At 48.4% G+C, this 13,522-nt stretch overlaps 5 protein-coding genes across 5 annotated transcripts; 2 read left to right on the top strand and 3 right to left on the bottom strand.

The window, feature by feature from the left end:
* Nucleotides 1-347: 347 nt before the first annotated feature.
* EPUS_04837 (uncharacterized protein) lies at nt 348-1,310 on the bottom strand (the record flags this gene model as incomplete). Its single annotated transcript, XM_007789394.1, has 4 exons — nt 348-927; nt 1,037-1,060; nt 1,123-1,160; nt 1,215-1,310. The coding sequence occupies 4 exons, from the start codon at nt 1,308-1,310 to the stop codon at nt 348-350; spliced, it is 738 nt and encodes a 245-aa protein (XP_007787584.1).
* A 412-nt stretch (nt 1,311-1,722) lies between these two features.
* EPUS_04836 (Eukaryotic translation initiation factor 3 subunit B) lies at nt 1,723-4,103 on the bottom strand (the record flags this gene model as incomplete). Its single annotated transcript, XM_007789393.1, has 3 exons — nt 1,723-2,142; nt 2,195-3,731; nt 3,778-4,103. 3 exons carry the CDS (start codon nt 4,101-4,103, stop codon nt 1,723-1,725), a joined length of 2,283 nt encoding a protein of 760 aa, XP_007787583.1.
* A 684-nt stretch (nt 4,104-4,787) lies between these two features.
* On the top strand, nt 4,788-5,818 carry EPUS_04835 (uncharacterized protein; the record flags this gene model as incomplete). The annotated part of the gene is made up of 5 exons (XM_007789392.1): nt 4,788-4,794; nt 4,847-4,983; nt 5,042-5,485; nt 5,534-5,587; nt 5,633-5,818. 5 exons carry the CDS (start codon nt 4,788-4,790, stop codon nt 5,816-5,818), a joined length of 828 nt encoding a protein of 275 aa, XP_007787582.1.
* Nucleotides 5,819-6,388: 570 nt separating this feature from the next.
* EPUS_04834 (uncharacterized protein) lies at nt 6,389-8,837 on the top strand (the record flags this gene model as incomplete). The annotated part of the gene is made up of 2 exons (XM_007789391.1): nt 6,389-6,871; nt 6,921-8,837. 2 exons carry the CDS (start codon nt 6,389-6,391, stop codon nt 8,835-8,837), a joined length of 2,400 nt encoding a protein of 799 aa, XP_007787581.1.
* A 1,109-nt stretch (nt 8,838-9,946) lies between these two features.
* On the bottom strand, nt 9,947-12,307 carry EPUS_04833 (uncharacterized protein; the record flags this gene model as incomplete). Its single annotated transcript, XM_007789390.1, has 1 exon — nt 9,947-12,307. The coding sequence occupies one exon, from the start codon at nt 12,305-12,307 to the stop codon at nt 9,947-9,949; it is 2,361 nt and encodes a 786-aa protein (XP_007787580.1).
* Between the last annotated feature and the right edge of the window lie 1,215 nt (nt 12,308-13,522).

Genomic DNA, 13,522 nt, shown 5'->3' with positions numbered 1-13,522 from the left:
GACGATGCTTTCTTCCTTCGAGATCCAAGCTTGAAATGTTGATGAAAGCACCGTTGATATCGGAGGGTCTCGGGCTCAGCAATGCCTGTCACGCTCATGGAGCCAGTCTGTTTCATTGTTCCGCATTTGCGGCAGTTCATGCAGGATATTGGTTGCAGATGAGCATGCATGTATGTACACACGGCAATCACCTCCAAGCTGTAAAACTATACAACAGGCGAACAATGCCACTCTGCGCAGAACCAAGATGCAAAAGTCCTTTTCCCCAACGCGGCTTCTTACGCGCAACCCGCAATCTGTCTTTGCATACCAACCACTATATCTCCTAAGAAGATCACAAAGAAACCTTATCCCTTGACCATCCCCGGCCTCTCGCTCACAGAACCCCTAACCCCAAAGCCATTAAGTCTGCCGTATAGCCGCTTCAAACAAACCGTCATTCCAGCCATCAACAACGCACTCCCACAAAACAACCCCACCCTCTGACTCGTACTTAAAATTGCAAAAAGTGGATACGGATAAAACCCGTTCCGGGCATAACAAACCTCCAGCCAGAACCAATACGCAAATGCAATGGCGCCACTTACGCCGATGGCGGGTAACGCCGTGATCGTCCATGGCGGGCTCAAAAACAACAGATCAATAGCGAGAAGCGCTGAGGGGACAGCGTGAAAGCCCAGATCGGGTAAGAGGGGGAGTTCGAGTTCGGGCGGGACGACGAGGGCAGGGTCGATGAGCCGGAGCGACCAGTAGAGGGTGGAGATTAGGACCTCGAGCGGGGCGGAGGTCATGCTGAGAAGGTTTTTGGTCAGGAAGAGGGTCGGGGACATGGTGATGTCGGCGAGGGAGGCGGTGAGGAAGGTGACGGTGGCGAGGGTCAGGCCGATGATGGTTAGGTACTGGAAGTGCCAGCCGTAGGAGTCGTTGCTGGGCAGAGCAGGTTAGGGGACATGAGGTTAAAGCGCTAGGGACGGGAAAAGGATGTTCTCAAACGGCGGAGAGAGAGTGGCAGAGGTGGTAAGTATTTGAGGCTTACATGTAATTTGGATGTACGACGAGGCTGGGAAGTGTCAGCTTCTTACGTGCCCTCTGTTAATGAGATGCAAGAAACCGGAAGCTCACTATTGAAACGAGGACATAAAGCTTGAGAGACCCAGAAACTGTAAATTTTCAGCCTGTACCACAGCATTCCACAAAGAGGAGTATCTCCATACATGTACAAGGGCAGAGAGTCCTCGAGACGGTGACCGAAGCCGCTGAAGGGGATGTTTATCCACCAGCTTCTGCATGGCCGGCGATGATGTTGACATGTGGGCCAAGAAGAATTACTCTCTTTTACCCCAGCGGACTTCTGGGCAGCGGAAATCTCAATATATGAACTGTAGAGACACGGGACTTAAAATTCGTGCAGGTATTAAAGAGGGAGTGCAGACCCCAAACTGCGAGGTCTGCACGGGAGTAGTGGTTCAAGAGCGGACCGGAGGACTACGTTTTAGGTCGTCTTTCATCCTATGATAATGTCACGCTCCAAAGAAACATTGGCACCAAACGAGTTCGAGAACCGACATTATAGCCTTTGATATCGAGATGTAGAGAAGCTTTTTGGGAGCAGAAGAACTGGGTATTCTGCACGAATGCTATAGTATGCAGTGTAAATAACACCCTGGCTGCCCACACCTCTTCGGAAATCCTCTATGGACCTTTCGTAGCACCCCATCTCCCTCATGCAAATTCCTCACTTTCTTCGATAACATCTTCAACCAATTCCTCAACAACTTGTTCCTCTTCGCTTGCCGCGCTACGTATTCTCTGCAGCTCGAGCTCCTCTTTTGGATCGGGTATGCCTAGCTCTTCTCTCTCCGCTTTGACATCTTCTTTCACCATCCGAACCCAAGCATCCCACTCCTCCAGAAGCCTTCTTCTTTCCTCCACGATTGCTGTGTTTGCAATATCAACAGCATATCTATCTTCTTCGTCAAAGTCACGCGAGTATTCTCGAAGGTTACGACGGATGTTCCGCTGCTCCTCTTTGGATAAAAGTGTGGGCGGTCGAGGCCGCCATAGCAGCTGCTTGAACTTTTCAATAGGGTTCTCCGACAGAAGCACGCCTGAGAAGGTGTACATGTGGTAGCCGTTTTCCATCTAGTATTTTCTGGTTAGTTGCCTTGTATGTGTCAGCATCCAGGGCGCTTACCTGGTGCGTCCAGACGGATGCGCTGCTGACCACATATCGACCAGTAGGATCCCAGTCCACATCTGTGACCCCATAATGTTCTTGTATGTTCATGGACATCAAGTTGGCGGACAACTCTTTCTCGGCCTCTGCCTTCTCGCCCTCATAGTCAAGATCCCAGAACTCGAGGTCGAAATGCTGCTGGACAGCGACTGTTGCAACCACTACGAAACGTCCTTTGGGTGACCAGTAAATCCCATTGCTGTTCTTTTTGTCGACCGTTCTTATGAGTTTGAAATTGCCAATTCCTCCACCTTTTGCTTTTTCGGGACAAAAAAAAGCAACGGCTGTCTTGGCTGCAACATTGGAGCCAGGAACGACCTCGCCAGCCGTAATCAGAACAAAGCGATCACCCTTAGGTTCCCAAGCAAAGTTAATCACAGTATCCTTGATGCTGTCCACAACCTCGACTGGAACTCCCTTTTCTCTCACTCGGAAAATTTCCAGATTCGTTGCAAGCGATTTCTTCGACTTCGAATGGCGGTCAACTTTCACACAAACAAACGAAGCTTCAGACTGCCAATGCAGCTTGACATCGGAAACGTTGAAGAGATTCCGTGTTCGAACGATTTCTTTGCTGGGCACAGACATGAGACCGACTTTGGCAGGATTTGATTTGATTTCGGGTGTCCAGAAACACAGCAACTGTTCGTAGGTCTTGATCCCTTCTCGTCGTGGGCTTGATGGAGCCCATTCAAAATCCATGATACCTTCAATCTTGATAGACGTTTTATCGAGGAGATTCATTCGAGGTAGTTCGTAGATAGAAAGTGATTCATGTTGCTTCATCCTGGCAACATACTTTTCGTCCGAAGACCACTTGAACGCGGGCCACTGCACTTTCTTCTTTGGTGGGGCTTCGCCTTCAGGACCCGGGGGTGGAGTCAGGTCATGCGCGACAAAAGAGCGTAGTGGTTTTCCAGTGACAATATCCCAGATTACAATATGCTTCCCCTCCTCTTCGATCGTGAGAGACGTCTTCCCTTCTTCGACAGAGATTGGCTGGTTTGACCAAGTCGTCAGGTACCTCTCACCAGGCGAAAACTCGATTAAGCTGACGAATGGATGAGGGAACTGCTTCTGCTTGCTGAACATTGGTCCTCCCCACAATTGCACGCCCTGCTGGTGTATTGATGCAAGGAACGTGCCCTGAGGTGACCATTGTACGAAGAGCTGGGTCCAATGTTTGCGATCGACGACTGGCTCTGGTGGATCCTTTTTCATATTCCAGAACACTCCAACATTGTCTCCCCGAAACATGACAAACTGGTCTCGGGCTGCCGGATCGCCTAGCCATGACCTGAGATGTTCCTTCTCATGAAATGGCTCGATCTCGGGAGGTTCATACTCGTCATCTATTCTGCCCTCTCTCCCATAGCGGTCAATATCTGTCAATTTGTTGACAGCGAGGGTGTGTCTTCTGTCAAGAGCAGTCCCGTGGAGGTGTTTGGTGGCGGCTGCCGCTTGTTCTGGTGTTTCATACTCGACAAAGGCGAACCTTCCGATATTAGACAAATCAGCATGAAATGGTGGTTCTGACCTACCCATCTGACATGTTCTGGTCGTTCATGGGCATCAAAATGGCATCTTCGCTGGTGTTACCAACTGTATTTAATTTCTTGAGCAGGAATTTGACAAGTTTTGCTTTATTCTCGGCCGGCACGATAGGTAGCCCATCGATGACTACGAAAGTATCAAGGCCCTGATCCCTGCGAACATCATATTGCGCTCGAAGATCTATCACCTCAACGTCAGAATGGACGACAAAATACCGAACAAGAGCCACTAAAATCTCACCGCTAAAGTCGATCTCTTCTTCATCCACATCATCAAAGTCGTGATCTGAAAGAGTATCGAATGTTGGCGCCATAGCTGCGAGTACCTCTAGGTGCTGTGTGATATTAAAAGCTGACTCTTTTGAGGTGCTGGAATTTGCGAGGTTATGGGATAATATTTTCAAATGTGCGGCTTGCGTTGCCAAGCTATGAGTCGCCTGGCATTGGCAGTTGTCCAGTCAGAGTTCTAGCGGCAAATAGAGTATTTCACTGGACCACTGCGTCCGGAGGTCAGCCTTCAATCCCAAAATACATACCCCAAACCGTGTGGCTTGCCTGTTCCCCCCTTCCCTGGTAAGGTTTAAGCTTCCCGGTGAACTGAACCCCAAACGTGCCGACAAGGGTGGCTGAGCCCATCTAACTTACGGGTAAATGTAGGTCATAGCTCGATCTCTCCGCTGTCAACCCTCCAGCACGTTTAAACCACTCAAGCTCGCAACGTATTTCTAAATAACGGCGCGTAAGATCACCCACAAGATTTTTAGACCCAATTCATGTCTCTGCTGGAGACTGTACTTTCTTGCTTGACTTCATCTCGCGTTTCTGACCAGAAAGGACTGGTTTGGTGTGACCGCGGCAGATACTTATCTGGTCCTACCTTGCCTTTGATCTTATATTCTGATTGATCTCTTCTATTAAGAGTCTCGCGCTCTTTTGCCCACACTTTGATTCCAACTTGGAAAAGCTACCCATATTCCTCGTTTTGATTGATGTCCGGCATGTCATGTCTGTGTCAATCCTGTCCTTCTTGCCAACGCGGCTCACAAAGTTGTTACAGTACCTCCCGAAGTGCGCGCCAATTATATTGGCATCATCGACTCAATTCTAGCTCAGAGCGATCTTTCACGTATTTCTGAGAAGAAGGTCAGGCAGGGAATTCAAGCAAAAGTTGAATATGATATCACACCTCAGAAGGTGAGATCCAAAAACTAAGAGATTCGGCTTATACAAGGATAATTAATGCCATTTGCAGGCTGCCATTAAGGGCTTAATACTAGAAAGATTCGACATTTTCAATGCTCGGCAACAAGAGTTGGAGTCGAAGACCGAGCAAGCTGCGACGCCGGCGCCAGCCACCAATGGATACCATGCTCCGTCGCCCGAAAGACCTACCCCAGTCAAGAGTCCCGCAAAACGCGAAGCTACCAGTGAAACAGTATCCGACGTGATAGACGAATCCCTTCCCAAGAAGAAGCGAAAAGAACTTAGCGTGGATGCGGACGCGGCACTTGCAGCAAGGCTTCAGGCCGAAGAGGACAAAAGAGCACGGCCGACGAGAGGTGGCAGCAGCAAAAAGGCTGCACCTGTCAAGAAAAAGACTCCAAAGAAAAAGACGGCTGTTCGAGTTCGCGGATCAGATGAAAGTGATCTCGACGATTCGCTGACTGAGAAGAAACCTAAGAACACGGGGTTCAATGTAAGTTGCTCGTCCGTAATTATTCGCCATATCCTAATCTCGTTGAAGAAACCAATGAATCTTTCAGCGGCCCTTTCAGAACTTCTTCAAGGAGAAACTGCGGTAAGTGGTGCTGACAATGTGGTGTGTACATGCTAATATGCATAGCTGTCTCGGCCGCAATGCGTCAAACGTATCTGGCAACACATTCGAGAACACGACCTACAAGATCCATCTGACAAACGCAATATCATTTGCGACGAAGCAATGCGCAAAGTGTTCAAACAGGACAAAATCCACATGTTCACCATGAACAAAGTCTTGAACCAGAACCTTTACCCAATTGACGACTGACAACAACTGGTCGTCCTTTGCTTCATTCGTTGAAAATTGCATGGGGTTGAAGGGGATCTATCATCTTAGCGACGTGTATTCGGCATTGCATAGGCAGGCGGGGTCGACATCTTGAGCTGCAGGCGCGAATTCGTCCCACAAGATGATTTAGCATGTCGTTCATGTTACAAGTCAGCAAGACCTCATCAGCAAGGATTAAATATATCTGGCTAGGCTCAAACAAAACCTAGGGATCGTTGGTCAGTCCGGACTCTAGTACTCGCAAGATATGCTTAGGCTAGAGCGTGACTGTGAATCGGCAACTGTAATTAAATGCCGGTTTCCCTGTAAAGACGCGCCTAGGACGTTCTATACTATTCTTTTCTCCTTAGGCTAGCAAGCTGGATGACGCATCTGTACAGGGTAACGTAGGGAGGGGATAGCTCCCCATTACCGCCTGCACAAGGGAACTTTAATTTACCCGCCAACCCCACTAACTAGTTAAATACACAACCACATACTGTCTCTCGATGCGGGCCTGCCTTGAATTCTCATGTCACAACATCTCCACATTGGGATATCTCTTTAACCATGGCTGAAGCAGGTTCTGTGGCGCCAGTTTCCCCAGGAAGCAGAATGAACTCGAGAGGAGGGCGACAACAAGGAGCGCCAGGACTGAACAACTCATACTCTCGAGATAGAAATCAGAGAGGGCACGCTCTAAGAGGAGGCAGAGTTGATCGCGGAGGACGGAATAGAGGGAAGGGAGTCTCGAGCCAGACCACTTTCACACACGACACTCGGTTCGGAGCCAGCAGCGGGCAACGGCCGAATCATGCCTTTGATGGGGTTAGGATTGATAACCCTCCGATTGCTGGACAACTCGATTCAGATCAACCTGGTGGACAAGAGGTTGGAGATCAGAACCAACCTGTTGAGGAAGGAGAAGTCTGCTTTATTTGTGCTTCAACCATTGAACATCTTTCGATTGCGCCTTGCAACCATCAGACATGTCATATATGTGCGTTGAGGTTGAGAGCACTATATAAGAAACGCGACTGCGCATATTGTAAGGTAAGCATTGTTATGCTTCATCCTTACGTAAATTTGCTCACAAGTACAGACTGAAGCACCCTATGTAATCTTCACCAACGATGCTGCAAAGAGATATGAAGAGTTTGGCGAAACAGATTTTGTAAGATCTGACGAAAACCTTGGGATAAAGTACGAAAGAGATGAGATCCTCGAAGACACCGTCCTCCTCCTGCGATACAACTGTCCAGATCGGGATTGCGATGTTGCATGCTTGGGATGGCCACACCTGCATCGCCATGTCAAACAGAAGCACGGCAAGCTGATGTGTGACCTATGTACTCGCAACAAAAAGGTCTTCACTCACGAGCATGAGCTTTTCACATTTGGAGAGCTTCGACGGCATGAGAAATTCGGGGACGACCACCCAGGAGCCATTGATCAGAGTGGATTTAGGGGTCATCCAGAATGTGGATTCTGTCGTGAGAGATTCTATGGGGACGATGAGCTCTACCAGCACTGTAGAGAGAAGCACGAAAGATGTCATATCTGCGACCGGCGGAATCCTGGTAGCCAAGTGCAATACTATCTCAACTATGAGATGCTGGAGAAGCATTTCGAAGAATCTCATTTTGTATGCCTTGATGCAGAGTGTCAAGCCAACAAAACAAATGTATTCGAGTCAGAAATGGATTTGAAAGCTCATCAATTGTCCTCGCATCCTAATGGTCTGTCGAAAGACGCCCGTAGAGACGCAAGATTGGTCAACATCTCAACCTTCGACTACCGTGCACCCTACCAACCACAGCGACGAGGAGAGCGAGAGCACCGAGGCAATGGTAGGGGAAGGGATCCCAATACAGAAGCTCTTCCAGTGTCAAGCGCACAACCTTTACGAAGAGACGAGCTTGCCTACCAACGGCAGATGGCGATCTTGAACGCACAACCTCAACTCGTACCACGCAACCACGCGGCCTCACCAGCGCCCACACAGGTTCATCGTCCCGCACCATCGTCAGCTCCCCTGCCAAACCTTAACACCCTTTCTCTGGATAATTCAAACCCTCAACCCAGCGAGAACCAAACCTCCCAAGAACAAGCTCGTCAAATTCGTCACACCGCGGTTATAGAACGAGCTTCTACACTTCTTGGAGCTGATACCACCAAACTCTCAACCTTCCGCACTCATGTCTCCTCCTACCGTTCTTCAACCATCAGCGCAACCGAACTTATTGATGCCTTCTTCTCCCTCTTCGACGTCCCATCAGCAGAGCTTGGAAAGCTTGTACGGGAATTAGCCGACATATTCGAGGATGAGACAAAGAGGACGGACCTTCTCAAGGCATGGAACGACTGGCTAAGCATCAACGCCGATTACCCAAGCCTGCCCGGCCCGGCCGGCATCCTCCCGGGTACGGAAAGCAGCAGTCCTAGCGAGGGTCATCCAGGCGGACGCAGAGTTCTACGTCTCAAATCCTCGACCGCGCAATCCTCCCGGTCTGCCGTCTCGCGCCAGGGCAGCTGGGGCAACGCCGTAAAAGCCGCTAACAGCAGCGACAAATCAAACCCCTTCCCAGCTCTTGGCAGCGCATCTACCCTATCCAATGGCCAGAAGAGAGCTCCCTGGACTGCACTCCAGGCCTCCTCGTCACCGAGAGCGATTCCGGTAAATAGTCGTCCTTCGTCGAGGCCTCCTCCGGCCACAATGGGTGCGAACGCGACGGAGGATATGTTCCCTGCGCTACCGATGGGCCAGAAGCCGAATACGCTTATAGCTGGGTTGACGAGGGGGACTGTGAGATGGGATGATGGCAAGAGCGGGAAGGGGCCCGTTGCTAATCCTTGGGGTGCTGGTGGTGGTGGTGGGAATGAGAGTGCTCCATCCGGAAGGAGTGATATTGCTGGGCCTGATGACGACTCAGCAGGCACTGCCACCGGTGGGTTGGTTGCAGGAGGTGCGGGAAAGAAAGGGAAGAAAGGAAAACAAGTTTTGTATAAATTTGGCTGAGCCGTTGGACCGGAGCAGGAGGAGGCACACATGGTATTCACAATGAGCTACCACTGAAAGTGCATCAACTTCATGCATTCATGTTTCAGCATCTACTCCAGAGAGCGCTGGTCAGTGGACGCACATTCTAATGGGAGAAAACCAAGAGAAAAGATCCTCTGTAGGAGGTGATGGTACAAAGGTTCATAATGCATCCTAGGGAGTATAGAACTCAATGGACGTCTTCACTGAATCTCCACTAGCTATGCAACCCAATTTTGAGGATGAACATTTGTCATATTTTATAATCATCATCTCTCTAATGTGAAAGGACCACCAAGCTTGATCAATTGGCTGCAAAGTGCAGTAAGCTTAAATCTGCGGCCCGGATGATCAGCCTTTTCATTAGTCAAAGTTCCCCTTCCTGCCTTCTTGGGTTTAACGTAGCTGGTGGTAGCTTGCCAAGGCTGCAGAATCTTGCCAAGCTGTACCCCATCAAAAATCAGAATGCACAGAATTGGCACGTAGAATGCGCAGAATGAGGGCACAGAAATACGCTGAAAGAGGGCACAGAATTGGCACGCAGCATGCGCAGAAATGGCGCACAGAATTTGCACACAGAATGCGTAGAAAAAGCGCACGGAATGATCTTCTATCCTTCTATCCTTTTTTTATCCAAAAAAAGTTAACTACATCTAATTGAATATATATTCTATAAAATTCATGAGTTTGATAAGCTTAATAATATACAAAAGCAAATATATCATCAAGAGATTAAAAAGCGCTTAAAACGCATAGTAAAAGAGAGGGTGTAGCGGTCGTAGAACCTTGAGGAGGTCAGGGCTGCCAAAGAGGGCAGGGCGCCCTCTAGAGTGCAAATTACACACCGTTCGGAGGATTCGCTGCGCATCAGGATTCTCTCAGCTAGGCTCGAATAGGAAGTATCTCTAGCTTCATCTTTTGGCCCAATTGAGTAATGGTAATGTGGCCTATGGAGTGGTAAAGTACTGCGTAAAGTGTGTGCAAACTGGCCTGCTAAGTGGGGTGGCCCGCCAAGTGGTTCTGTACGTTAGTGCGGTGGATTTGGCCAACTTGAAGGCGAGCTGAGGCCTGATACATGCCAATGATGCTCAAAGAATGAGAGTCCATCGTCCTGGGAAAGATGAAATATGCTCAAGGGCACATTTCTCACAACAATCCGCGGTGCGAAGGGCCGTTTCACGTTTGTCTTCCAGCTCTGGTGCGCCGCCGCCCTCTGTAGCGTTCTGGACCGCTAACCACCGAAGTCGGGCATCGCCTCGTGTCAGAAATATCACAATCCTTTGGGGGTATGGGCCATCGCCTGTGCTCTCAGCCTGATTGCTCCAACCTACAATAGCCAACGCATCTGGACCAAGATTCAACGGAGTTTGCGGGCTGATTTCGGCTTCATGCTCGCACGGAGGAGTTAGAAAGGTTTCCCAGATCTGACGATGCATGCTTCGACAAGTCACCCAATGCTCAGTGGGAGATGTCTGCAAGTCAAATTTTTGAAGTGCGCGCTCTGAACTTATTTCCACCATGAATCGAATTGTCAACTCGAATTGTCGGATTTTGCTTGTCCAATATTCGTCCCGACGGGTAACTTGCGCTACTGCTCTTGGGGTATACGCAATTTTCTGCACGGGTGGTTTGTGGAATATGCGAGGGAGCGTTGTTACAAAGACGCCACCATCAGAGATCCGTAACTTGCGCTCATTTGTCCTAGAATTGGTTGGGACACCTTTCTGAACATGGACCAGGTGAGGCTTAACATTTGCTGGATCTTTGTCCCCAATTGTGTCTAGAAAGACGCTCCAACCAAAGTCGCTGCAAAGAAAGAGGAACTCGGACTCCTCATGCAAGTCGTGACAACTGGCGCGCGTTAGCTTTGTATCATCAGATAAAAGCTGTAGGATTCCATAGAATACTGTCTCAGGCGCAACTGCAACTCGTGTGTTAAGCCTGCTGCATACCCTTTTCATCTCGAGCCGCATCGACAGGAGAGAATCGTCGAGAAAGATTGGCATTTCCGCGCAGCCCTCAACATCAACGACGAATGCAAATAGCAGAACAACCCTAGCCAGAAACTGAATCTGATCTATTAGATGTAATCCTTCCAGAAGTGACGCGGTTGGTGGCCTTGCTTTCTTGAAAGTACTCGAGAAACTAGCCGGCAAGTTCTCATTGCTCAGAACTGAGTTACTGAAGAACTCAACATAGGAGGCTATCCCAGCTGGATCATGTTTGGTTCCCCCAAATATAATCTTGGATGATGACAGTACCCTCCAAACCTCGAGTTGAATCTCATAACGTGGTAGGTTTTTGAACTGATCATCTCCTCGACACCCAGAATCAAACTTTCGATCCAGTCGACTGGATGCGTGGATGGCAAGAGCCGTTATGAGCTTCACCGAATCTTCATAGATCGGATCGTTGTCAATGGTTATGTACTTGGTGTTGAACAATCGATGTAGAAAAGTGGTCCCGTAGCCTAAGAGTGCATGACGATCGTGTACCATCCCTCTCATGCCAGTGTGAGACCGTGGCTCGTCGGGAAATGAGCGTAGAACCACTGACATATCCTGGTCCAGAAGTAGAATCTCAGGTTGTGGACCTTTGCACATTATCCTGTAGTTGTGGTTTGGGTCATCAGTGTGATCTCTGCAGTCCTGCCAGGTAATGATCACCTGCGGTTCCCCACGATCTCCAAAGATGATGTTGTTGTCCGGAAGGGTTCTATGGGTAATTGCAACTGTCAACCCCAGCGCGTAGTGTGCCCAGACCACAAGAGTTACACAGCCCAACTGATTAGAGACAAGAATCTTTCTTTGCTCAGGGAGGCTTTGAACAAGGTACAGGTAATCCATGGCACCTGACAGAAGCGTGTCTGACATGCGTATATAATCGTGGTGAAACTTGTACTCTGGGAAGGAACTGCGTAGCATAGCCTCGACCTGTTGCACGTAAAAGCTCCAGGCGAAGTTGCTGGATTGGGAGCTGCATGCTGCTAATGTATTAAAAATACTCTCATACCCTGGATCTGAAGCACCCTCAATTCCCAGACGAACCCGCTTCGTCATACAAGAAGAAAGCATCATTGCCAGCTGCTCGCGAGGCTGCATCCATGCGAGCAGAGACAACTGGACGACAGTGGCAAAGTATGACCGTTCCCTGAATGCGCGATGCATCGTTGGGCCGGGACCAGAATCCAAGCGGATCTCACCTTCACGAGTCAGCGGAACAAATGTCTGCAGCTTTACCGCATTTCTGAACTTGTCTTCCAACATAGAGCTAATAACTCCTCTTCCAAAGACAGCAGCAAGGTCCGCTTCAACCACAATATCTGAACCTGACCGCCGAAGATCCCGAGCAAGTTTGAGAAACTGGGTTGCTGCAGAGTCAACAACAGCGCGGATAGGAAAGATGTTTGAGAGTTCAAGCGCCAAAGAAAACTGGGAGTTTAGTGACATATTTATTTCTATGTTTGTGTAACTTAAAGTCGCGAAACGTGATTTCTGCTACTTTCGTGAAATGATATGTTTTGAGTCAGAAATATTCTATCAATATTCGTATCCTACAGACTCTCATGATAAAGAATAAGGCTGGGGCTGTTTATTTCAGAGCCGCACTACAGAAGCGTGTTATGCCACAGCAAATTATAGAGTTGTGCCCTAAAAGTACTTAGCCCTCCTGTAAAAAGTACAACAGAAATACGGCCTGAAGCTAGGGGCCAGAGTTCTCAAGACTTTTATATAACTAATTAGGAAATTGTCAAATTCAAAAGTCTTAATTTGATTTAGTGAAAGCACAGATTTGATTTATTTGACTCGATTTAATTCAAATGAACACACTACTTTTGTTTGGTATATTCCCAAGGTCTTCTCAATATATTTGATCGATTCTTCTTCAATACTGCTCTTGAATGTTCTCCGCAATTTTTCTGAACCATCATTGCATGTAGACTTGAAGGACGGCGAGAAAATAGGGATTTCTGCCATGTCTTCGTCCGAAAAATGGCTGTGAATGTGGTTCACTACCGCTTGATTCTTCTGCTCTCCCACACCCTTCGTCATCGGTGTTGTCTTCCTCATCATACTCGCAGTTGAAGTCTCCCGGCTTGTTAATAGCAAAGCACAGCATATCGGCTCCTGATTCGAGTAATTTCCAGGTCGGCAATGGATAGGATACTTCTGACGAAGATGTCGAATGAGGACAGCTTTCGTATAAGGTGAGATGACATCACCTAGTTGTTACAGCAGGTTTCTGCGAACTGTTTACTCTTGGTCCCCCGCAACCACCAATCTTTCTTGGATGTGTTACGCTATTTGGGGTTTTTTTCTTGGTATCGTCGTTCATGATATTGTAATAGCGCTTTGGCCGCTGGAAGTATTATTCCTTGTCTTTCGTGCTCTTCAAAGGTATGAGAGTGGACTGGGTCAGATTTGCTATCTGTAAACCCACACAGTCGCACCCGAAGCCCTTCTTGACTCCATTTCGGGTTTGGATATGTTGAACGAAATTATTAAACGAGATTATTAAACGAGATTATTAAACGAAATTATTAAACGAAATTATTAAACGAAGTTCGCTTCTGACAGTCGGGCCTGTAGCAACATTCTGCCCCTATATACTGACGACAGAGTGCAATGCGTGCAATCTGGCTCTGATCAACAAGATGTTCCGAT

This window comes from Endocarpon pusillum, assembly GCF_000464535.1.
Source record: "Endocarpon pusillum Z07020 unplaced genomic scaffold C741571, whole genome shotgun sequence".
Taxonomy (NCBI): Eukaryota; Fungi; Ascomycota; class Eurotiomycetes; order Verrucariales; family Verrucariaceae; genus Endocarpon; species Endocarpon pusillum.
Note: the sequence above shows the minus strand (reverse complement) of the source record. Positions and strands in the feature narration are given on the sequence as shown.